The 25,853-nt window shown below is 39.4% G+C and overlaps 1 protein-coding gene across 2 annotated transcripts in view; it reads left to right on the forward strand.

The window, feature by feature from the left end:
- SRGAP1 (SLIT-ROBO Rho GTPase activating protein 1) overlaps nt 1-25,853 on the forward strand; it is a 150,864-nt gene that overhangs the window by 100,147 nt on the left and 24,864 nt on the right. Inside the window, exons 6-15 of one of the 2 annotated variants that reach the window (XM_068400485.1) lie at nt 67-195; nt 7,796-8,017; nt 8,811-8,912; nt 10,611-10,808; nt 10,928-11,012; nt 15,502-15,529; nt 18,668-18,701; nt 23,309-23,369; nt 23,532-23,609; nt 25,142-25,276. In XM_068400485.1, coding sequence (XP_068256586.1) covers nt 67-195; nt 7,796-8,017; nt 8,811-8,912; nt 10,611-10,808; nt 10,928-11,012; nt 15,502-15,529; nt 18,668-18,701; nt 23,309-23,369; nt 23,532-23,609; nt 25,142-25,276 — 1,072 coding nt within the window. The remainder of the gene's footprint in view (nt 1-66; nt 196-7,795; nt 8,018-8,810; nt 8,913-10,610; nt 10,809-10,927; nt 11,013-15,501; nt 15,530-18,667; nt 18,702-23,308; nt 23,370-23,531; nt 23,610-25,141; nt 25,277-25,853) is intronic. The other variant, XR_011048176.1, reaches the window with a different exon arrangement.

A 25,853-nucleotide genomic window follows, 5' to 3' on the forward strand; every position in this document is an offset into this window, starting at 1 on the left:
TACCGGTTTTGCTACATACCAAAAATGAAGTAATTCAAATACATTAATAAACAATCTTTTTCCTAGCGTCAAGCAAAATATTCTGAAAACAAGCTGAAATCTATTAAGGCCCGTAATGAATACCTGCTCACCCTTGAAGCAACCAATGCTTCTGTTTTCAAGTATTATATTCATGACCTTTCGGATTTAATTGACGTAAGTATTGGCACATTTGTTTTTATGTTTATTCTGTTCAGGAATAATACTTTTCTTTTTTTCTCATTTTCAAAGGGAATTCGTTAGTCATATGGGTTGCCTACAATATTCTTATCATTTATAATATTGTATGGTATAATAAGCAGATTTTCCCTTCAGCTTTATATTTCACAAAATAAAGTGCCAATAAGATGCTGAACCCATTCCTTTAAAGATAGAATGTTATGTTTCCTCCCCATGTGGCAAGAGAAAATATGGCAGGAATAACACAAAAAAGGTAGACGTTTCCATTTTGTACTAAAAAAGGATTGCTGGGGTACAAATATTTTTACAAGATAAACTTCTTAAGTGGGCATCTAATAACAGTATTTTAACTCAAAAGAAGGCATTTCCTCCATGTCCTCAAAATCATTTAGTTTCATTCATTTAATCATTGAATCAAATATACACTGCTTTTTATTCTTATTTCATGTAGTTTGCAGAACAGACACAATCAATCCTGTACTCTGTACTGTCAACAGAATTGTTACTGATTTTCATTAAGTTATTCCTGTGAGAACATCCTAGGAGAATGAGGTTGTACGCTGATGTTGACTTGTACCAGCATTTTGTCTCCAGAACCTGTATTATTGACATTTTTAGATGATATGGAGGGAGGATCCCACACTCTGTCATGTCCCACTCTCTTTGTAAGCTGACCACATATTTGACAGAGAAAATTTGGAGGCAGCAAACACAAGCTCAAGAATATTCATTCACTAGCAACGTAGGGTTAAATAAATCAGTGGGTACACCTCTGTGGCCCGTATGAATTGCTAGATATGTGAATATGCTTTCTACGGCAACAATAGCACTTGTTATTTACATTAGTAAATAACATTTACATACAGTCATTTCTGGTGGGATGTTCATCACAAAGATAAGGCAGCTAAGCTCTGGTTTGTAATATAGTATAAAATAATGCAGCATTTCACAAGAGGTTTCTCATTTCTGCTGTCTGGAGAAGCAAAGCTTGACAGAGAAGGGGAAAACGCCTTCTTGAGATGAATGGACTGAAATAGCTGCATAAATGTGTTTTATTGTATGTTTTCTAAATACTGAGAGTCAGTTTGCTTTGACATTTGTGTTTTCCTGTAGTTTATAAAATAGTGCTTGATTTTGTTATAACCTTTTCCTTTTCAACTTTTTTCTCTCCAAATGGTTTTGCTCCTTTTTTTTACCTTGCTGCTTTCTTGTAACAAATGGTGATCTATCTTTTTTGTATTTTCAGTATTTCCTGCTGTCTCTAACTCACCATCTCTTTTCTTCTTTCCTACTCACTGTTGCATGTCTTCTCTCTTCTGATTTCTTCTGGTTTATTCTGCTGTATATTGTCCCTGTCTATTCTACACCCATGCACCTGCACATTCTTCTCCACCCACCTGACCTGACCAGGCAACGAAAACATTTATTAGGATCCTGATAGATAGATGATCAGGGCAGAAAACTAGGGACAAGCAGCATACCTGCTAGGGTACCACCCAAGTGAGAAGTTGTCCCTATCTAATGGATGATTTTCCTGATATTGCTTAAAGGATGATGAATTTTTAGCTTCTAGTTAGATCGTGTCTGATAAATGTGAACTTTATGAGTTCTTCCTGGCTGCTGGAAGGAAGGAAAGGTCCCTTTCCCTCTGTTCCCAGCACTCCCAACCCTTCAGAAGTTGGAAAGATGCTGATTTTGTCTTCTCTCCTGCCTTCTCTTTCGAACCTCACATTTCTCAGGGAATGTCTCCAGTGCATGTTTCTACTTGGTCAAAACTTTCTCAGGTTGGAAAATGCAGCTGACTTTTACCCATTTCATTGGTGTCCACAGAGGTTGCCATAGCAGGGAAAGCTGAGGGAAGGAACCACGGGCCTGGAGCTTCACAAAGAACTGCAAGCAGAAGTAAAGTGAAGCCCCCTCTGCATACATATACAAAGGCAACATTCTTTGGAGTTACTGTTTGAGAGGATATTTATACAACCATGAGGACTAGAGCTTTCTAACTGCTAGTTTTTAGTAGAAGTACACATTCTACAGTATTTAGTAATGCAGGAAAACGGTGTCTACTTTGCATGGTGTTTTCCAAGCCATGGACCAATGTAGACAATAACATTCTTTTGGCAAAACAGCTTTAGGAATGACTCTTCCCTAAGGAATTTAAATGGAAAGTCTAGCTGCCCTTTGCATCACTGTTTTGTAAGAGTAGGCTGTAAACATGTGCAACCAGAATTTGCTTCAGAGCCAATTTAATCCAGTTGTGAGCTTGTTTAAATGAAGTGTCTTTCAGACATTTGTATTTAATCAGAATATGCTGTGAAAGCCTTGGTATCTAGACAGAGTGTTTACTACTTGACAAAGGAAACACTTTTTATAAATGCAAGAGTCTTGGCAAGATTTTGGGGTTATATCATTGGAATGTGAGACATGCTTCCCACTAGCCATATGTTGCAACAGTTCTGACAATCTTGTTCTGTAAATCTGCTAATGTAATGATACAATTTGGAGTTTTCAGAGCAGTGATGGTGATTTCATTCTTTGCCCTCTCTGCTTTGTCCTCATCTGCCTGCCTGCCTTTCTGTGCTTGCCTGAGCTCTCTCTTTGCCTGTACAGAAGGGAATTACTTCTCCTCTATGTCTGAATTCCAGTTAACATGGAAGGGATTTAGATCTCCCTTGGTGTTGGTGTTGCCCATAAATGAAACTGAATATTTTCCTACATTACTGAAAAATATGTCTGATAAAAATGGGATAAATATATGAAAGAATGCAGTGAACTGTTCAATGTATTTTTTTCATAACAAGATTGAGGAGGGTTGTGGGATTTTTTTTTTTTTTTTTTTTACAGAAAAAATCATAGTTTTTTCATTTGGATTCCACTGCAGTTCCTCATCTGAACTCGGTCTGAACTGTTCAACTCCTTCATTTCATTAACAAAGCTCAGAGCTTCTGACTTAAAATGATGATGTGATGTTTATCTTAAGCTCTTGTGATAAAAGCAAGATAAAAATATTTCTGGAGTCTTAGCTGGATGTTTTAATGCATTTAAGCTGAGGGTTGGGACCATCATTGGCAAAGAAGTAGAGGGATAAATAGGATTTGATATGCACGGTATATTTCTGTCCTCTGCATATTGTGCTAGAGGAATTTGAATTTTCTGTTGCATATTTCTTCTCTGCTGACTATACAGTAGGATCTAGTTCAAGTGGAGGACATGATTCATTTTTTTCTTTATTTGTGTTATGTAAAAAGTAGCAAAGATTACTTTTTAGCTGAATTAAATAAGGTTTATCTAGTATGTAGAAATTATTTTTTTAAGATTGTGGGTTTCAAAGGAGCAACAGAGTACACACCCCTGCTAATCTCACTGTTAGTACCAACATCTGTCCATATGGCACTTACTATTACTCATTTACTTGAAGATTTCCATGTAATTGAGTTTATTAGATTTATCTGGGTGTAAGAGGAGGGTAGGGACCTTTTTTCAGACTTAGGATGCACTCATGATCTGAAGGTAAATGCTAGGAAATAGTGATCAAAACTATTATTGTGAATAAAACATTCATGTGTTGGTCTTTCTTAGAGTGGAGTTTCTGAATCTCTAATTGCAGCTGCATGCTTTGGATGGTTAGGAAGTTAGGGAACATTTAGTTATTATGATGAACTTCATTTATTTTGTAAAGGTTCTTTGTTAATCATTCATAGAGCCAAGTTTAAACTAGGCTAGAGTGTGTGCAGCTCACAATCTTTATTACATAACTTCTCATAAATATGATATGTAAAGCCAGATCCCTTTGATTTGAATGTTGATGGCTGTGTAACAGGATGATGAGAAAGTGACTTATTCAGAGTTTAAGGCGTTTTTTAATTAAGTTCTCTCTCCAGTGGCATTAGAATTTTATTATTATTCCTGAAATGAAATGAAGAGCAGCTTGCTTGTTTGGTTGAAGCTCTGTGCTAAGCACTGCAGTTTGTTTTGTTTAAGCCTAAATATACTCTGGGGAGCAATAAAGACAGTAAATGCTCTTGAGACTGCTTCAGATTTAATTCCAAATACGAATAAAATGCAAATTACAAAATTAATTTTTCACACATATACGAAATGCATCACTCATTTCCCTCCGCTTTGCCCAACCAAAACTCTTTATGAATCCAGAAATGCAATAAGACTCATAGTCTATGACTTCATTCTCTCATTTCTCATCTTCATGTCTTGCTGCACCAACTGACATCTCGTCTCTCTAGCCCATAGATTGATAGCAGATCTCATTAGCCATCCAGGCTGTAGCCTTGGTGTGCCGATCAGTGAACCTCAAAGACTCATATTTATTTTGGCTAACAATGTGGTTGCTCGCTTGAACTTCCCAAATCTTTCTACAAATCTACAGATTTTTCCTGAAAATTGTGTATACATGCATGCATGTGCGTGTGTATCTGCATACATATGTACTTTTTTGCGACACCAGAAAGGTTGGTGATTTTTTTTCCAAGCATGGTCAGACAGGATGTGGTGGGGGCAGCAGTTTAGTGGCAGTACCTTAGATTTTTAGTCTTAGTAAGGAACAAATACCCAGAGTGCCATCTCCATTATAGACAACTCTCTTTCTAAACCATCACTAGTAGATTAAAACAGTAGTCTTCTTACTGGGTAGCCATGAGTTGATCTTGCAACGAAGCCATTCCCCAGTTAAATTTATCTTTGTCTCCAAATTTTGGAGAAAGTGAACTATGATCTGGCAGAAGTAAGAGTTGTGATGTCTGAGTGTTTGTTTTTGCTTTTAAAAAATAACTTTACTCATACAAATTCTATTTTTACTTAAGTCATTGAAGTAAAATTCCAAATTCAGGCATTTAAAATTCCATTCAAAGAGCCACTGGTGATAACGCATTAGTTCAGGTTCTGGATTTAGTTCTTGTTTGCTCTGCTGGCATTGGCATTGCAAGAAAAAGCCTTAGTCTGGCAGGACATTCTACATCACTTGAAGAATCCTTCTTCTTGGCTGAGAGGCCATATTTGTTACCCTGTTCAGCTGTCATGACCTGCAAAAGAATGACCATGATGATAATGAGTAGATTGAGGGTTAAACAATGGAGTTCTTGATACTGGCACAGCTTAAAGGCTGCAGTCTTATATTCCAACTTGCAAAAAAAGCTGCATCAGAAACCCACACAACTCTAATTGTGAATCAATAAGCTTTCTGTTAATACTCAGATAATTCCTCTAGAGCCAAAATTCAGGCTCTAGATGCCTGTAGTTTTATAATACATGGGTAGCTAGCCATGCTAAACCTGGCATTTCCCTCTATTTCTCATTTCCTCTCAGTTTAATCTTCCATGAGGTCTTTCTGTAAGTAATGCGCATGAAATAAAACAGCTGTCCTGATCCACTCTCTTATCAGCACTTTTAGTCTGTCTTTTTCATCCAAGATAGTGAATTAAATATGAGATCTGATTTGACAAAGAACAAGAGAAAAACACCAAGAGACTTTTCCTTTTAGAAACAATATTTTGTAGGCTGGAGGTCTTTGAAATATGGATGTACTTTAGTATAAAAGTTGAGTAGCTGTTTTAGTAGGTATAACACAAATTTCCATTCCATAAATGCAAAAGAGAGAGGTTAACCTACGTGTGTTTGATTGAAAATCACATCTTTTTTTCTCTTTTCTTTAAATGGTTCAGCAACTGGTTTTTGGAGAGCCACTATCCCATCTGCAATAATTACTTGGAGTACTTGCTAGGACTGAAAGCTTAGTCTTTCTGGAAGCTTTGTTGTGAATAAAACAGCCCTCTGTTGTCAGATTTCAGAGAGCGGTTTGATCACTAGTCCTTGGTGCTCCTAAGGCAAGATGTGAGGGGTTTCTTTCTCTTCTACACACAGGTTCAAGTGTGGTAAACAGACTGAAAACTCGTTTCCATGCAGTGTGTGCATCTGTATGTCTGTCTGTCTCCCTCTCTCTTTTTATCTCCTTTTTCAAATTAGTAAGAGGAAAGGGAAGGGACCATGATCCCATGAGTCCTAAGGGTTTGTAATAGCTATGAGGGAGGTATGCATATAAACAGAGTCTACAGTGGACTGAATTCAAGTTGCTTCTTTACCCAACTGCATCGCTTAACTTGCGAGTCCTGCAGGGAAGGATGATTTTGAACTGCAGGTGGGTACCCAGGACGGGTGGCTGGGGACTGAGGGATGCCCTAAAGCCGCATGCTCCCTGACTGCACTAGCCAGGCATTGGCCTCTGACCAGGACAAATCACCCCTGTTCAAATCACAGAATCATAGAATGGTTTGGCTTGGAAGGGACCTTAAAGATCATCTAGTTCCAGCCCCCTGCCATGGGCGGGGACACCTTTCCACTAGACCAGGTTGCTCAGAGCCCCATCCAACCTGGCCTTAAACACTGCCAGGGAGGGGGCATCCACAGCTTCTCCGGGCAACCTGTTCCAATGTCTCACCACCCTCACAGTAAAGAATTTCTTCCTAATATCTCATCTCAATCTCCCCTCTTTCAGTTTAAAACCGTTACCCCTCGTCCTATCACTACATGCCCTTGTAAAAAGTCCCTCTAAAGAACATTGCTTTGTATGCAACTGTTAGCAGACTGAAGTGCCACTGCTGGGGTGACAGAGAGGTTTGCGATACATCTGCCATTACCTGGAAGCTCACTGAGCAGAAGCAGAGGATATTGTTTACTGTGTGCTGCGGGGAAAAAAATTAAAGGAACAATCTCTTGATACGCTACTGCTGTGACATTTTAAAAATATATTCAGCTGTTCCTCTAAAATATTAACCAATCATGAATAATGCAAACTGAGGATGTTTAAAATTCAAGAACAAACACAACTTTATGTTCTACCAATTAGGTTTCAATTACATTCCAGTGTTATTCTCACTCCTAGAAAAAAAAGACATAAATTATGACTTTCTGCACTTAGTAACATGATGTACATTGCTGGCTCAGTTTGAGCATGGGAAATAAGATGTTTACAGTAAATACATTTTCACTATTGGAGAAAGGATGTTAAACCATTCTTGTTGCATCAAATAGCATCTTAGATAGGTCACTAATCTTAGAGGCCGTTGTGGGTGTTTCTGTTTGTGCACAGACATGGTGAGTAGGAATTGTTTCATTTTCAGGTTGGTGCTGGCATTGACTTAGATGGTAGAGTTATGTCAGAGTGGGTTTAAACAGATGATCTGAGACTTACATATGACAATAACACTGAAAAGCCCACTTGTGTGTGGAGTCCCAAACCTTTTCTATGTAAATACAGTAATTGCACATCTGTATCTGATAAACAAATGCGAACATATTGCCATGCATGTACTCTTGATCTCTTTTCTAAAACTGTCCTTTGATTTTTGCAACAGAATGCTTACTTGCAACTAAAGTTTACTTGCAACTAAATACTTACTGTCTTGACCCCAGTATTGTGTTTTAATTTAGAAGATATTTTGTAAAATACTTTAAAGGCAGAAGAATTTCAGGACAGAAAATTGTAGTGATAATTCGTGGCTTGGGATATTGGAATGATGTTCTTCCTTTTTAATTTGTTTTCTTTTCCCTTTAATTGTGTTTTTAGTGTTGCGATCTTGGATACCACGCTAGTCTGAACAGAGCCCTCAGAACATACCTTTCTGCAGAGTATAACCTTGAAACTTCCAGGCATGAGGGCTTAGACATCATTGAAAACGCAGTTGACAGCTTGGAGCCACGAAGTGATAAGCAGAGATTCATGGAAATGTACCCCACCGCTTTTTGTCCACCAATGAAATTTGAGTTCCAGTCTCATATGGGTGATGAGGTCTGTATACTGACAAGTATCCCCACAGTGGCTATTTCTGTTTCTATACACAAAGACAGAGAATTTATCCCCTTTCACAAAGAGATAGGTAAAAGCTGTTATTGCTACCCAAAAGCAAGTGGATCAGCAATAACATTTTGCAAAACTGGCAGCGCCATTCTGAGCTTCTTCAGAGTTCTCAAATAAAAACCATTGTGTGTTACTATATTCTGTATTACTCATAATGACATTGCTGTGAATTTGCTGGCCAACCTGTGCTCAGCCCAGCACCGGTGTAAGTAGTGGCTTTATGCCTTCACTGTGTGCCTCACCTATAATAGAGCTCGTGGGTGCTATTTGAGAATAATTGCAGAGCTGCTCCAAATTATGCATGCTGAAATGCAGCCTTTTCCCCTTTTTCCTCCCCCATTTTATCATCTGGACATTTCAAGCATACAGGGTACCCCAGCTGTGCCCTGTTCTGCTACACCAAAGGCCAGTAGCAAAGCAGAATGCAGAATCACCTGTGTACATCTTTTATCTGAAGGTAACTCCAGGTTTTACATTTCTGTGTGATAGAGGAGCAACACAAAGCAGCCGTACAACAAGGCTGTGCTCTGTAGTCGTAAGATGCAGTATGTAGTTCCACACCTTGTAACACATAAATACTTTAGACAGACACATTTTATTGTCTGCTTTATTAAGTTTTAGCAGCTTTGGTAGGAATTCACCTAGTTTTAAGGAGAGCGACCAAACACTATTAACTGTTTTTTTAATTCCTTGCATCTTACAGCTCCTTTTGATTCTTTCTTAGGTTTGTCAGGTCACTGCCCAGCAACCTGTGCAAGCAGAGCTTATGCTTAGGTATCAGCAACTACAGTCACGATTGGCCACACTCAAAATCGAAAATGAGGAGGTAAGATCTCTGTCTACAAGGGCTATGCATTGAACACCATTTATCAGGGAGGTGCAGTGTTTTCTACCTTGTCAAAAGCATGTAAATGTCCCTGAAATGGCTTGAATCCATATGAGCTGTTTTAATTTTAAAAGTCAAATACTGGCATATATGCTAAGGTAGATCCTTGTCTGCTTCATAGAGATTTGGAAACTTCATCTTTTACCTGTCCATACATTCACATTACTGAGTTCTGGGTTTTGCAGATGCTTCAGTATAAACTTGTTAGAGCACATCTTTTTTGGAGTTTTGTGTCAGAAAGCCACAGAGCACAGTTATTGTCTTCTGTGACCACCCTCCATCCAGTCCCCAAATTGCTACTTCTGTAGTACAAAGGAATTTGAACTGTCTTTTGTGGTAGCTGAATCAAAATCTCTTACGCTCTCAGTTACAGCGATTTATAAACAAGAGTACTGAATGCGTGTGATGGGAATAGCTCACCTAGTAAAATAAAATGCATTTTTTTTGTAAAATACAGAAAAGCTTGCTGTTCTCTTTCCCCTGCTCTGGCAGCAGAGAGGCCTCCCAGTGGGTATAAATTGCACTTTTATCCCATTTAAGGCAGTGCTAAAGGCCCTCAGTTCAAATGAGAATCTGTTCCTTAATTAAAACCCAGGAGTACTTTAATTTCTTGGTGTACTTTACTGATAAGTTTTCAGGATTACAGTTTTTCTCATTCTATGTTATGTGCTGAATGCCTGGAATGAAGTATTAATGTCCATGAGACATGTACAGTAGTCTTTAAAAAAACCCACTTGAATTCAGAAAGTATCTCAAGGTATCAAAGACAAAAGGTAGGAGAAAGATTATTTCTTTCAGTAAAATGAAGTGACAGGGCGTAGGGGGAGAAATCATGTGGCAGGCACGGAAAAGATATTTGCCTACACTGGAGATGTGTGTAGAAGTATGCATGATTTGGTTAAGTTGACTCTACTAGCGACTCTTCTGAAGCAGAACTGGGAGGTAAATCACATCCTTGTGTATCTTGCCAGTTACTTTATTGCGTTGTGGAAACACTGCACCCACTGTTCCACAGCCTCCATGCCCTGGTTTACACTATGAGCAACGGTGCTCCATAGTTCATAGGAAGTGCTGTGAGGCTGGTGTAAATTGTTCTTTCTCCAGCCCCGTCCTCCATCTGTGTATTCCACTTCTGCAATCTAAACATCACTGTGCTCCTCACCATAGCACTCCTCAGAACAGTGTCATAGATTTTTATCTTGGAAGAACATGTTGTGGCAGCCAGATCCTTGGATGTACATATTCAATCTAACACGTTGACCACACTTAGGAGACTTGACCCTTCAGAGAAGTGTATCATCTCTGTTTCCTCCCAGATTAGGGACCATAATCAAATCATGTCACATTTCGATTCTAATTTCAGGAAACAAATGCTTAAGAGTGCTATACAGTCAACACAAGTGTACATCCATGTTTGTGGATTGGACCATGGTAAAGCAGAGAACTAGATAGGAAACCTAATCATGTCATTCTTCTGTTACATAGATATCTGTTATAGTACACCTAACTTTTCCCATTCACACACCAATTTATTTGGGGGAGTGTGCCAGAGAATTATTTTGAGTAATGAGCTTCCCTTCTAAGCCGTTCTGATATGTATTTATCTTGCATTTGGAAAATTGTGCTTTTTAACACCAGGTTAAGAAAACAACAGAGGCTACCCTGCAGACAATACAAGATATGGTCACCATTGAAGACTATGATGTGTCAGAGTGTTTCCAGCACAGTCGCTCAACAGAGTCTGTGAAGTCAACAGTCTCTGAGACATACCTGAGTAAGCCTAGCATTGCAAAAAGAAGAGCTAACCAGCAGGAAACAGAGCAATTCTATTTCATGGTATGTTGGTTGCTTCCTCGTTCATATGATACAGACCAAACACCTGAAGTAAACATTATGCAGAAGTTCCTGGAATTCATGTGCTATACGTAGTAATAGATTGATATGCATCTCTACAGAAATTCAGAGAATATCTGGAAGGTAGTAACCTCATCACAAAACTTCAAGCAAAACATGACTTGCTACAGAAGACACTCGGAGAAGGTAAATATCACACAATAAACTGAAAAGTGATTCCAGACTATACAATGAACCCACTGAAATGTCAAAAGTATGCAGGAAAAAAATTACAAAACTTAAAGCTTAATTATCCAGTAAGCATAGATTTGATTTTTACTAGTCATAGTTTTAGTGCAGTGGTAAGAGTATGCACTGTAAATCGATTTTATTTCTTCAACAGATATTTATTTCCACTGCACAGATGTTTAGACAAGTAACTATATTTGGAAATGGAACTGTTGAATGAAAAATCTCGTGTCTGAAAGGAGAGCTGACACAGTCAGTGCAGGGTGGTTTAAGAGCTGTGACAAATGTACTGTTTCTGCTTTCTAACAATTTCTGTTGACTTGAGGGTTTTTTAAGAGTTGGAGGAGAGTGATATTTTTTTAAGCATACAAAATTATCCAGGATGCATTGCTTACAGTGGACTCACTAGTGCAACGTTTCTGACATACGGACATGAATGTCCTTCTTTCAGCCTAACAGCTCAATGGAGCATTTATGAAAGGTTGTCACAGTTTAAAGCTGGGCCAGCTATTAAAAGGTGAAATCCTAACATCACTGATGTCAATAGTGAGGTTCTTATAGACTTAATTTAGTGGCGGGTTTCTGCAAAGTATTTGCGTATTGTGAACTGGAATGAATGAAAACTTAATGACTAGCTCTATACCTGTTGATTATCGTTATTGCATTTAAAATTATTGCATTACAAATTGTGATAGCACAGAATTATCCATTGTCCTGATAACTCTCCACAATTTTTAAAAATACATCTTAAAATATAAACCAAGTCAGCAGATGTCCATGATCAAATGGGTTAGGTCAAAGATTGGACTTGATGATGCCAGAGGTCTCTTCCAACCTAGTTGATTCTGTGATTCTGAAATGAAGTAAAGCTGAATTAAGGCAGTGATGAATCAGGCAGTTATGAATCAGGCAGTAATGCATCAGGCAGTATGCACAGCTCCAGCCCACCTCTTACCAGCCCTCCCAACAGGCACTTCCTCATGGGCCAAAGGGAAAAGGAGAATCACACTGCAAGCCTTGAGGACTGGCCACACAGAGAGTTACAGATGTGAGAGGAAGTGAATTACACTGCAAAGAGTAAAAATCCTCTCCTGAAGGTTAAAGACTATAATTCAAAGTTCAGACTCAAGAAATGAAACTTGTTCTCTAAAGACTCTCTCTAAAGCATGTATCAGTTTATTTTCTTTTTACTGCCAAACATCCGTTGTTAATCAGATCTCTTCTTGCTTTTCATATAAAAGCCCAGATCCACAAAACCTGTTGTGGAGGTGCGTACAGAGCTATTAACAGTTTAGTGGCTATGATGCAAACAAAGCCCCTGTCCAGGGAGTGACTGAGGTTGGGGGTAGGAAATAAACAGCATTTTCTTTCAAGGCTGGACTGTAGAAGATGGTAGCTGTTTTTAGACAACTAACTACATTATGTCCTTTCTCATGGAAGCTTTAATTTAATAGGATTTTTTTTTAATATATGCGTTGAGCAGTTTATTCACACAAAACAATGTGCAGATGATGTTAGTGACAAAAGAGGAAAATTTTCCTCCAAAGACTCACAGAAAATGTATTTGGAAAAATAAAGTGAATGTTGTTATTTGGAAGCCCGGTAAAATGCATGATCATCTACTGAAGGGAGAAAGATAAAAGGCAACAGAATCTGTTGCCTGATGCATTTTGGAAAGAAATAAGAAAAGAACAATATGAAAGGAAATTCAACGAAAAACTTCTCAGCCGGGTGACTTAAGTGATAAATTGCCATCAGGCTTTGGGCCATTCTGCCATGCTCAGACATGCTTGGACCATTCTGTTTGAAGAGTTCCCTTCGACCCACCAGCTGTAACCCCAAGTAGTTAGTGTGTGTTGCCCACAGTGTTTTTGCACATAGTTGTTGTCACATCATCATAGCATAGCACATATAATAGTACCCCAAATGTACATGTTTACATTCAAAGCTGATATTTGGAGCAAAAGCCACTGTTCTTACAGGTTAAAAAGTTCAAGTACCCCCTTCTACTGAGGCATGTCCTGCATTAAAATACACATGCCTGGGAAGGAGGACCTGGATTCTGTACATTCCTTGAATGGGGATGATTGAAAGGATAGAATTACAGTGGAATTATGAACATTATTGCTGTAGCTAGTATAGAAATGAATTTGTAGGAAGTGAACTGCTCCCCTGCTCCACTCAAACTGCCTTTTCTGTAAACTTTCATGTCAGCAAGACAGCAGATAAATAACACATGGTGCTGTAGTAAGTACAGGGGGAGAGGGAGAGGATTGTCTGAACTGCAAGCTTTCTTTTGGAACCCTCTCTTGCTTTTATTCAAACCTGTACAGTGTAGGGATGTAGGCTGAATAAATCCAGATTCCAGTCTTGTGTCCACAACTTTGACACCATTTGGCTTCTGTTCCAGTTCGTCACTTGCCTACTACAGTCTGTTGCTGTTTATGGACACAGCAGATACATATTCATGATCTGCACAAGGGAGATAGATTAAGTGCTCTGTGCTGAGTCTGCATCTACAAATTTGGAAAAGTAAATGAGAAATACTCAAATGAAATTGGTACTAAACATAGGAAGAACACTGATACTCATATTAATTCTGACCCAAGGCTCATCTGTTGCATGAACAAATGAACAAAGCAAAGGGAAATGCAAGAAAGAGAATAAGTAGTTGTAAAAGAAATTGCCCCTGTGTCCCAGATAGTTTTTGCTCTAATCTGTTAAATATCAGAGATGTGTTTAAAATCCCTCAGACTTGGGATTTGTAACTTCTTTCATTTTACTAGCATTTATTATTGGGATTCTTAGTCTCAATGAACTTCTCTCGGTTACCTGAGTAGGGAGAAGTGCCTGGCTTACTCTTTTTCTGTCATAGATTATTTTACATACTCTCCTTTCATCCCTCTTTTTCACCTCTCTGAAACAGATGCCAACAATCTTTACATGTCTTATTAATGCCAGAGATTTTCTCAGAGCTTATTCTTTGTGCCACCTTCTGTGGATCCCCACTCTTCTGGTACTGCAAAATATATTTCCAGATTAGGTTTTTCAGGTTTTCAGTACTGTGCAGTATTTTAGGTGCACCTGGACATTGCTACATAATATTACGTTTTGCATATCAGTGTTTTTTGTTCTTTCTGCAGTCTGACACTTTCTAATTGAGCAGTGTACTTAGACCTAGCCCAAGTGATGCTCAGAGTGATTTTTCAGTCGGTATAATTAGCTGTAGTTCTGTTAGCTGCATAGGTGTTTAATTCTTTCTTCCCTAATATCTTACTTGAACCTGTTAATACTGAATTTCATTTGCCATTGTGCGTCTTGTTCCTTAACATGGTTAAACCCCTCTGAAGGGCTTCACAGTTTTGTCAGGACTTGATACAGAAGTATTTCAGTCATCTGCACAATATTCTGCCTCCTTAGCTGCTGTGGTCTCCCCAAGACATTAATAAATGTATTGTGTATTATGTAAATGGTCCTAATGGGAAGGCTTGAGTAAATGACTGTTACACTTTTGTCATGATGAAAAAAGGCCATTTAATTCCACTCGGTTTCCCTTTTCTTCGCTAGTTTTTGATCAATGAGAATATTTTGCCACTCAATCCATGGCTGTTTAGTTGCTTTAGTCGCCTCTTGTGAAGAAACTTATCAGGGGCCTTTGAAAGTCTAAGTAAATTAATTCAGCTGATTCTCCTTTATCCAGTACTTTACTGACATGTTCAAAGAATTCTGATAAATTAATAGGGCACAGTCTCCCTTTGGGAAAACAGGGCTGGTTGGAACTCACCATACCATGACCTTTCTACTGTTTCATTGTTTTGCTTTTCATTACCATGAGTTGACACGGTGCACATGCCTGACTTACTGGTCTGTTGTTCTGCAAAGGTTACCCAGGAACCTTTCTGGAATATGGTATTTGCTTCTTTACAATTCTCCACAGTTCTCTGTGGTGTTTCCCAGTGGTAGCGTTGTATTTTTTTCCTGCAATATACAGACAAAAGAGAAGAAAGAGTCTTTCAATAGCAATCCATTGGTGTCTAGAGCTGTGTATTCTCAGCACTGAACAGGTTTAGGCACAAGACACAAGGGGAGATGTAATCTAATCTTGGCACAGCTCTATTTCCATGCTGATTTAGCCACTAAAACACATGAGCACAAACAATACATGTTGTTTGGAGTTTTACTTCAAATTATTTACAGTATCAAGTGACTCTTTAGTCTATGGGCAGGCTTCTTAAAAGTTGTTCCTTAACGTGGGTTGTGTTTGTATTTTAAATGTAACTGTGGAGATGGTAGATAACTGCACCACCCTGTTTGTTGTATAATTGTGTATCTTTTGCTGGTAACATGAAAGTTAGGGTTAAAAGTAATTTGGTAAACATAATTTAGATACAAAAAAATCTACCTAAAACCTACAAATGATTGTGTCCTGTTTATTGAACTTTTCTAGGTCACAGGGCTGAATACATGACAACAAGGTAAGATATTTTTATTTGACTTGATTTAGAGTTACAAATGTAATAAAATACTGGAAATTACAAATTTTAGAACAAGTTTGTAGGGGTATATAACATTGTTGTTGTTGCTGTTGTTACATAAATTGTGTATAGGCCCTATGTGTTTTAACATTCAACATTTCTGTTTCTGCATGCTGATGGGTAAAGGACCAGACTGTTCCTCTTCCTCATTCTTGTGAGCCACTTAGGCCAGTGTCAAGGGTGGGACAAGCTGGGAGATCCTTAAAAATACTTGTGAATCACACATCAAATTTGGAAGTTGCAGGGGACTTTTCGGCGCTAGATAAGAATATTTTTCATTTGCTAGAGATACCTTGCCTCTCATGGTTTGTATTCACTAGGTCAGGATACACAGTTCGGAAGAACCTGATACAGAGATGAATTTAGGGGCAGGCAGCATCTTTAATAACCTAGCTCTGGACTGGAATACCTGCCTTCCCCAGCATCCACGTGTTTGATACTTAAATGAGTCTATATGTATTCACAGAAGAGAAGGGATGCAGTGTTAGATCTCCCTGCTTTGTGCAGCACATACTTTTTAAGTGGTATAATCCCACACCTGAGACTCTGCCTCCAGACATAAACACAGCCAAGCATGCTGCAGCCCCCAGGCTATCAGACTCTGGGGGGCAATGGCAACTGTTTGGATTTGCAGCTGTCACTTGTGTGTATCACTGCTACAGGCGCCAGCCTTCCTGTCCTGGTGACAGCAGGAACATCCAGCCCAGCTTACCTGGTCTCACTCTTCCCTCTCCATGCAGTACATGCATGCTCAATACCTTCTTGTTCTCCTTTCTGCTTCCTGGACAGGAATGGCCTTGCCACCACCCCTCCTCTTTGAATTTAAAAAAAAAAAAAAGTCTTGCCCTCCCAGCTGAGAAGTTTGGATCCAGCTCTGGCTCTGCCTTTGCTGGACCACTTGGTTTTGTACAACTTCTTTTGCCTGGCCACCATATTCCTGGGGACATCTCTACAGACTTGAGACCTGCCTTTCTCCCACCACTCATTGGTCCATTTTAGCTCTGTAAAGCTGGACTTATTCACTTCTTTCCTTATATGACCTCAGTTGAAAAGTGATAACAAATCAGAGCATTCTTCCCAATTGCTGATGTTAATTTTGAGACCTGTGCCTTTAACTCTGCCCCCAGATGCTATGAGGAATGCATGGAGGTCAACAAGCTTATATCTAATGAGAAAAACGTTCTTTCTTGACTCCAAAGCAGGTGACTCATCAGGCTCACATCATCCTAAATTCTCTCCTCTGTAAGCAGCTGAAAGAAGATGATGGATTTAGGCAATGGTTTTACCTTCATAAAGTGGGGGAGCAGCTTGAAGCCATCTTACCGCCTGTCTTCTCACAGCTGGTCACTTAAAGAAAGAAACTGAGGGAGCAGGGCCTGCCCATCCGTTCCTTGGCACCAGTTCCCCCACTCCAGCTGTGACCTGCCTATTGCCCCAAGGTTCAGTTAAGTTTCCAGACTGTAAGATGTGAAAATGGAAAAGTTCTTCAAGGTCAAAGTTAAATTGTAGAAGAGAAGAGGATATCTTTAAAGATGAGTTTAAAATAGCAGGTAGTACCCAAACAGACCAAAGTTCCACCACTTAATGTTCTATGCATTATTGTTCCTCACTGTTTCCCCCAAAACATTTGATTTTTTGCTAAGTCCTGAAAAACCCATAGAAATATTGTACTGCTGATGCAGGGGAACTAGGGAAGCTGTTGGTATGCAGAGTGACCTAGAGAACAATATTTTTTTCCTGTAATCTCTTTCAGTTGTAGTCATCACATGTGTAACATACTAGGTAAACATTTTGCAGACCAAAGTTTTGTGTGTTCTTTCTTTCTTTTCTTTTTATGCTTTATGCTGCTTTTGTTTATTTGTTTCAAGTTGATGATGTTCTTTTAATTCCTTTAGCTAATTTGCAAGGTGTTTCATTTCTTGTGTGAAGATGTTGATGGTTGGATGTGGAAGGCTAAAGCTGTTTAACCTTCCTGGCTCTAGTTGAAGATGCAGATGGTTTGGTTTTGAAGCATCTTAGGAGTGTGCTGAGCAGCTTTAATTTGCATTTGAAGCCTCTCCAGCATGAAGCAACTTTTCTGCTTGATAAGAGGTGCTTCGAGTGGCCTGTGTTCTGCCGTGGCTGGCAGGATGAGTTCCAGTAGTGAATGCACATTTCATGCATGACCGCAACAAAAAAGGCCATTCCAATTGTGCAGTGTTTGCAATAAATGTATATGGTAAAACTGCAAAGCAGGGATTCGTAAAGAATGTCAATATTTATCTATAAGTAATGTGTTTTTAATGGGGGAGTTCTCCACTCTTTAATCACTGTTACACTTCAATTTGATGGGAAGTCTTTATGTGATAAGTGCTGTGTTTATTTCTCCCTTTACCATGTTCTGTTGTTTTGCCATGAGCTTACAGACATTTCATTTTATTGTGTGACTTAATTCTTCCTTGCTTAGTAATCATATTCCCTTCCCTTAGGCCTCCAAATCTTCCCCCTAAGCCCCAGAAACACAGGAAGCCCAGACCCCAATCACAGTATAATGCTAAGTTGTTTAATGGTGATTTGGAGTCATTCATCAAGGTACTGGCACCAGCCACCCCAGTGGCTGATCTCAACACTTACGATAATGGTCACCACCTCATGTGAGCTGAGGTAGATCATTATGTTTAAGTCTGTCCTGGGGCTCTTTTCTTTCCCCATTGATCAATATAATACTTCCTGAAGTCAGTGGGAAAGAGGGGGATTCATTTCTCACGTTAGCCTCCCTACGATTTTGTTAATCAAGTAGGGATAGTACTGGCAGCCTGGTTTTATTAGGAAACTTAGCGTCACGTAGAAGATAGGATGTAGTGGTGCATCCCACAACTTAGCACAATTTCCTGCTCGCCATTTTCTTTACATTCAGTATTCAAAATCTGTGGAGAAGCAGTATCACCCTGGGTTTGATATCCAGCTTTTGATTTCCTATGACTTTAGGAATTTCTTATATTGTATGAAATTGTGATCACCGCTATTCTGGATCTTGTATCTTTGCTGTATTTACTATCTTCTTCTTTCTCATACTTTTGTTTCTAATAATGCTTCTAGCCGAGGCCGAAGGAACTCTCACACGAGACATCAGGTATAGTTCTGGTGACAAGAGAACCATCTCTGCCTCGCTCTCGGGTTGCAGTCACGCCTGGCTCAAAATTAGTTCTTTCAAAGACCTGGAGGGAGAAGTTTGCATTAAGAAATGAGTGCACGAGCACAGCAGGCAAAACTGAACCAGAGCACAACGCTGGAGTGATTTAGTCTTAAATCATGGATATTTTCTTATTCATTAACAAGCACCTGCCCATCACAGTCAATCAGTGCCTTTGGACACTAGCTGACAGAGCTAAAGGAAAGAAATCTCAAAAAAATATGTAACAATACATTTATAAATGCAGTCAATGAAATTCATGACTTCATGAACTAGGTTTGAATGTTACTGGGATTTTTTTTTCCTTCTTGCACAACATAGCTAGCAGCAAATATTTCGAAGAACAGATTCCGTGCTCAGTGGCACCATACCAGTTCAGCTGTCTTTGAACAGAGCTTTCAGCCACCCTCAGTACAACTGTAGGGAAAACTACTATTATTATTTTTGCAAGATCGTGGCAAACAGGAGAGGTGCCTGAGGACTGGAGGAAAACCAATGTCACTCCAGTCTTCAAAAAAGGCAAGAAGGAAGATCCAGCAAACTACAGACCAGTCAGCCTCACCTCCATCCCTGGAAAAATGATGGAGCGGCTCATTCTGGAGGTCATCTCTAAGCACATGGAAGAGAAGAAGGTTATCAGGAGTAGTCAGCATGGATTTACCAAGGGGAAATCATACTTGACTAACCTGATAGCATTCTATGATGTCGTGACTGAATGGGTAGATGCAGGGAGACCAGTGGATGTAGTCTACCTTGACCTTAGCAAGGTATTTGACACAGTTTCCCATGACATCCTCGTGAGCAAACTCAGGAAGTGTGAGGTAGAAGAACAAGACAGTGAGATGGTTAAGAACTGGCTACACAATAGAGCCCAAAGAGTGGTAATCAATGGTGCCAGGACCAGCTGGAGACCTGTAATTAGTGGAGTCCCCCAAGGATCAGTGTTGGGTCCAGTCCTGTTCAACATCTTCATCAACGACCTTGAAGAAGGGACAGAGTGTCTTCTCAGCAAGTTTGCTGATGATACAAAGCTGGGAGGTTTGGCTGATACACCTGAAGGCTGTGCAGCCATTCAGCATGATTTGGACAGACTGGAGAGCTGGGCAAAGAGGAACCTAATGAGGTTCAACAAGAATAAGTGCAGAGTCCTGCACCTGGGAAGGAGTAATAAAATGCACCAATACAGGTTAGGAGGTGATCTGCTGGAGAGCAGCTCCGTGGAGAAGGACCTTGGAGTCCTGGTGGACAACAAGTTATCCATGGGACAGCAATGTGCCCTTGTGGCCAAGAAGGCCAATGGTATCCTGGGGTGCATGAAGAAGAGTGTGTCCAGCAGATCAAGGGGGGTCCTCCTCCCCCTCTACTCTACCCTGGTGAGACCTCACCTGGAGTATTGCGTTCAGTTCTGGGCTCCCCAGTTCAAGAGGGACAGAGATCTACTGGAGAGAGTCCAACGGAGGGCTACGAGGATGATTAAGGGACTGGAACACCTGCCTTATGAGGAAAGGTTGAGAGACCTGGGGCATTTTAGTCTGGAGAAGAGAAGACTGAGAGGGGATCTGATTAATGTCCATGAATATATGAGGGCTCGGTGTCAAGAGGAAAGGTGCAATCTCTTTTCGCTTGTGCCCTGCGATAGGACAAGGGACAATGGATGCAAGCTAGAGCACAGGAAGTTCAACCTCAACATGAGGAAGAACTTCTTTACCGTAAGGGTTACAGAGCACTGGAACAAGCTCCCCGGAGAGGTTGTGGAGTCTCCTTCTCTGGAGACTTTCAAGACCCGTCTGGATGCGTTCTGTGTAACCTGCCCTAGATTGGTCCTGCTCTGGCAGGGGGGTTGGACTCAATGATCTCCAGAGGTCCCTTCGAACCCCTAACATTCTATGATTCTATGATTATGCAGGTGGTGCTGCGAGGTGCAAAGACTTTCAGGAAAACATCACATGCTGCAAGAGATTAATATCACAAACAGTTTCTTGCTCAAGGATGAAAGTAAGCAAAGAAACAGAAATTCCCACACAAAAAGCCCCTGGATTAGAGAAGCTCAGAGCAAATCGGGAGAAATGCCACCCCATAATTTTCCCTCACAGAGAAGAGGGTTGTGCTACGTGGCAGATGGGTGACAGGGCTTACTTGCAAGTGGAGAGTTCTACATAGTTTGTCTTTCAAAAGGAAAGAAGAAAAGCAAGCTGGTAGCCGTATGACAGATTTGCCAGAGTGGGAGCTAACCTAGGAAAGCAGCCCTGCCCAAAGACCATGTCCTTCCTGACAGGGGTGAGTCATTTTGACAGGCACAAAAGGATTACAGCTAGTGAAATCCAGTATTGCACCAAATTGTTTTTGTTACATTTTTCATCATAAAAATTGATAATTAGTCCCAAACATACATTCACTGACTACATACATCAGATTAAATTCACAGCAGTGGTAGGATCACTGTTCTTGACATTTCACCAACACAGATTGTTACTTCAAATTATCTTCCTTTCATTAGATCCAAAATCCAAAGATGTTAGTTTAGATTATTTCAGGGAATTACTTAACTACAAAGTTGTGCATGGTTCTGAACAGATTCTCCAAAACCAGATATGAAAATAACTTAATTTTTTGTAATTTCTTACTGCAAACACTATCTTTTCCATGGCTTTACATTCTTTGCTTGAACCAGTGTACTAACAGGAGATACGGGTGCATGTTGTGCATGTTTTCTAATACTCTGCTTTTTTGGAGAGCCAGGCTGCTCAGTGTTGGTGAAGATGACAATATTCCTGGTTTTAGCAACTGACCTGTTCCATGGGGGGTTTTTTATTCAGCTGTTACTGAATCATGACACAACTCAAACAGAAAATGCTCATCGAGACATTATTGGTTCTTGGCTAGCCAGTCTTTGCTGGGCTTTAAATTAAAAGGCAAACAAGTCACAATTTAAATAGCATGATTAGCGGTACAGTCTTTTGTAAACCCCACTAAAACAACGTGGAGTACACAGAAAATCAGGGGTTAGGTTATCCCAGGAAGTGCATTGTTTCATTGCTTCACTGTGTGTTATTTTTCAAACTTTTTTAGTAGTTGGATTTTCTTCTACTGGGGCTTAATTCATAAACTTCCCATTAGTGTAATTTAGCATGAAAAATGAAGGACTAGTCTGTAAGAGGAAATGTGTATTCTGAGTTACAGGGTGCTTCTGAATTCATGGTTTTGTAATACAGACTGGTTTTATATTAAACTTTCAAATGAACTAGTGAATTCTCTGAGCACCTACATATTTGAAAATCATTTGAAAAGAAAAATTATAGCTTCCAATACAAGAATTTCAAAGGTACCTATTATTTATGAAACAGTAATTTTTCCAGCATAAGCACCAACTTTTCTAAATAATTTTTAATCATATGATTTGTGTCTTTAATAGATATTTGATGCCTTGTAGACATTAATGTGCTTGGGGTAAAACACCCATTTTTTAAAGTGCCAAAACACACAGAGGAAAGACTATGACGGTTCTTTTGGAAAATGAGCAGTTTAAAATAAAAAGACAAATAACTCACTGAAAATTAGTGGATAGTCATCTTCTGCCTCTACCACCACAAGCATTTTTTCTCCTTTGTTAAAACACCTCTCCTTAAGATGTACCTGTAGACCTGCTGCTGTATCATGGCTGAGATCAGGAGCTTGGGTTCCTGAGCTCTGCCAGCTGCAGATAGGGAGGTGTGGGCTGTGACCTCCCTTTCCCAATGCCTTGTGCCTACAGAAGAGGCAGCTGAACCATGTGCTCAGCTCAAAGTGGCTGCAGTTCACCATCCAGTGTATTACCAGCTAGTTAGTGCAGCTTGAAACAGTGTGCCAGGCCATCATCTGCCCTATGTTAGGACACACAAATCAACAGAGCACATAGGAGTGCTCTCAGGTCAGGAGGGAGACACCTGGTACCCCATGCAATGTCATGTGGTGACTCTTCTCCAAGAACTTTTCTGATAGTCCAGCAGGTCCAGAAGAGGCCTTGTCAACTGTTTGTGATCAACATTTTTTACCAAAAAAAACCCAGAAAAAACACCTCGAGGAATTAGGTCCTGTGTAATTAGGTCCATGTAGGATTTTCTCCACCAGGAAAAGAAAGGTAAGTTAAATAGATGCAGAAAGATCATCTTCATCATGAATTATTATTCTTAATAATAAACTTTTAAAAAGACAAATTCACTCCTTTAACTCATTTTGCTTCAAAAATCGAAAACACATGCATGAGCTTAGATGTTACATACAGTGTTAGCCAGATACAGTGGCAGAGGTACAGAATGAAGTCTCTGAATTTCCCAATTCAATTATTTTAATGAAGAACTGTAATCTTTTCTCTTTACTTGTTCCTTTCCCTCCCTTCCTAAATGGGAAGAGAGCTCTGTTAGAAATTACATGTTTTCTTATGTGTTTTTTTGCGAGCACTGTATGTCCATCTGGATTGACCAAGAAAATGCATTTTCATATTCAGTCCAGAGTAGGGAAGTTTCCTTTTTCTGGTCTGCAGTTCACTCTTTCTGCTCTTGCTTTTCCAGGATTCAGGACAAGTCATTCCTCTCATCGTGGAAAGCTGCATCAGATTTATCAATTTATATGGTAAGCTCTGACACATACTATGTCATTCCATTATTGCCCTGACTTTTTTGTGTATCTTTTGCATAATGCATTTACCACCACAGCTTTGTTTTTAAAATAGAGACTAAAAGTGTTTTAAGAACTAGATTTGTTTCTCACCACTGTCTCCTATCTATGCTGCAGGTCTTCAGCATCAGGGAATTTTTAGAGTGTCTGGTTCCCAGGTGGAAGTCAATGATATTAAAAATTCATTTGAGCGAGGTAATTGCATTTTCATTTATTTGAGCACCTTAATATCTGACATTTTAAAGTCTTTTAAATTCTAATTACTTTCTTGGCTGTTTAAGCAGTTTGTATGCACTTTGTGTACTGCAGCTAAAACTTTGCACCGTCATGTGCTTAAAGGTGAAGTATAATGATGACATATACATGTTTTTTCCCTGTTGTGTCCTAGAAGCTTGAAGTTGTTTTTCATTTTGTTTAGACAAGGCATATGACTCTTGAATCAACTGTAAACTTTAGTCTTTTTTTAATGATAAACTGCAAATAATAGTTTGTCTATATTTTATTTTAAAGATCCTCAGAAAGGAAAGATTATGGTTTTTAATTAGATTCAAGAGACTACTTAATGCAATTTGAGAACCCTGTTACTTGGTCTTCTGGAATACAAGTGCTCAACTTTCTGGTCCCTCTGACAAAGTGGCATCATGATCAATGAGAATACAGGCTTTGAAAGGGCCGTTCCATTTTCAACCACTGTTTTCACTCCTGAAGGAAACTTCAGCCCCAGAGGAGGAATTATGGGAAAGAGAACAGGAAGTGAAAACAGCTTTTTTAAACACGAGTGGCTTGCAACATCCAGCCTAGGATTGCTCTGCTAGGGGAGCTAGGATCCAGCAATCCCCTAATTTTGTTAATAGTAGTTTCAATTTTTTTTAAATCTTACATTCTCTTTTTTGGGGTTTTAGAAGCTGTTTTTTTAATTTGCAGGAAAACCTTTTGCAGATCATCTGCTAATGAGAAAACCCTTGGAGCAATAAGTCCTGTGACTAAAAACATGAAAAAATATGCACAGTATTTTTCTCCCCAGGATAAGTTATATAACTTGTTAAACTTGATCTTGTCTTTGACAAGATACATGAAGCAGCTGGTTTTACATGCTGAGTGAAGCCACATCTTCCTGTTCTCTGCCTTTTAAATCTGCCTTATTGCTAGCTGCTTCTCCTAGGTAGCATTATTGTGGAAGATAGATACACACATTTTAAAGTATTTCAAATAAAGATTAAGTCTTTAAAATTACAGGTAGTTCAGTCATGGTCTTTAGGTTTTCAGTTCCCATACAGTGTTTTTACAAAATGGTTGCACGTATTCCTGAATGTTTTCGTTTTTCAGAGTGAAGACTGATTTCCAATTCAAAGAGTTATCTGACTAGATTTGCTTTATGTAAGTTCCCAAAGAATAGTCTGAGAAACCCTCTTCAATTAAGAACATTTGGCTTTTTTATTTTACTAACTGCAAATCATGACATGTCCATAAATACTTAGTTGGAAGTTCAGGACGTAAGAGATCACTAGGTTATGTAATTTAAAGGAAGTTTTATTTAGGCTGCCGTTTTTAGTTTAATCATAGCCTGGGATTTCTAAATGAGTGTTTATTATCTTACTTGAATGCTTGCATTGCCACCTCCCACACACTAAAAACAAAAAAACCCCAAAATGTCACTCACTTATAAAAATGTTGCACGCAAGAATGCTCCTGCATGTGTGTTTCATTCACTTTATTTACTTTTTAAGGTGAAAATCCTTTGGCAGATGACCAAAATAACCATGACATTAATTCAGTTGCTGGAGTCCTGAAGCTCTATTTCCGAGGGCTGGAAAATCCTGTCTTTCCTAAGGAAAGATTTAATGATCTTATTTCTTGTATCAGTAAGTAGAATTCTATATTTCTTTCTCAACAGAGTTTTACTTTCATATATACAGTAGCAGCCTGAAAAAACAGCTAACTTCACAGATTTTTCTGAGACAATTTGTTTGCCATCTGTAACAGTCTGGGTCAGTTATTAGTCATACTTGCAGCTGTGGTTGTTCCCTTTTTACAGTGGGATTAATGTACAGTACAACTCTTTGTTTAATAGGGCAGGAAGAATATCTTTCAGTATACAAGAGAGAGTTAAATTTAAACGCATTATTATTTTCCTCTGTGCACTGGGGCAGACAGAAGGGGATGAAGTCATGACCGTGCAAACAGAGTACATTACTTTCCACAAAGGTTTTCGTGCCCTGCAGCTTGGAGTCAGTGCTGGTGAATAACTAACCAACTGCTCGACATTGTGTGGTTCTGGGCCTTTGTTGTGCTCAGTTTAAAAACCCCAGTCCAACCACAGGAAAACCCTTCAGTGCAGGAGTGTAGGGGAGCAGCTGAGTGTTGTCTGCAGAAGAGCCCAGTCTGCCTTCCAATACACAAGCATGACCGGGCTGTAATGGGATGCTTTGGAGGAATGTT

Source organism: Nyctibius grandis, chromosome 5, assembly GCF_013368605.1.
Source record: "Nyctibius grandis isolate bNycGra1 chromosome 5, bNycGra1.pri, whole genome shotgun sequence".
Classification (NCBI taxonomy): Eukaryota; Metazoa; Chordata; class Aves; order Nyctibiiformes; family Nyctibiidae; genus Nyctibius; species Nyctibius grandis.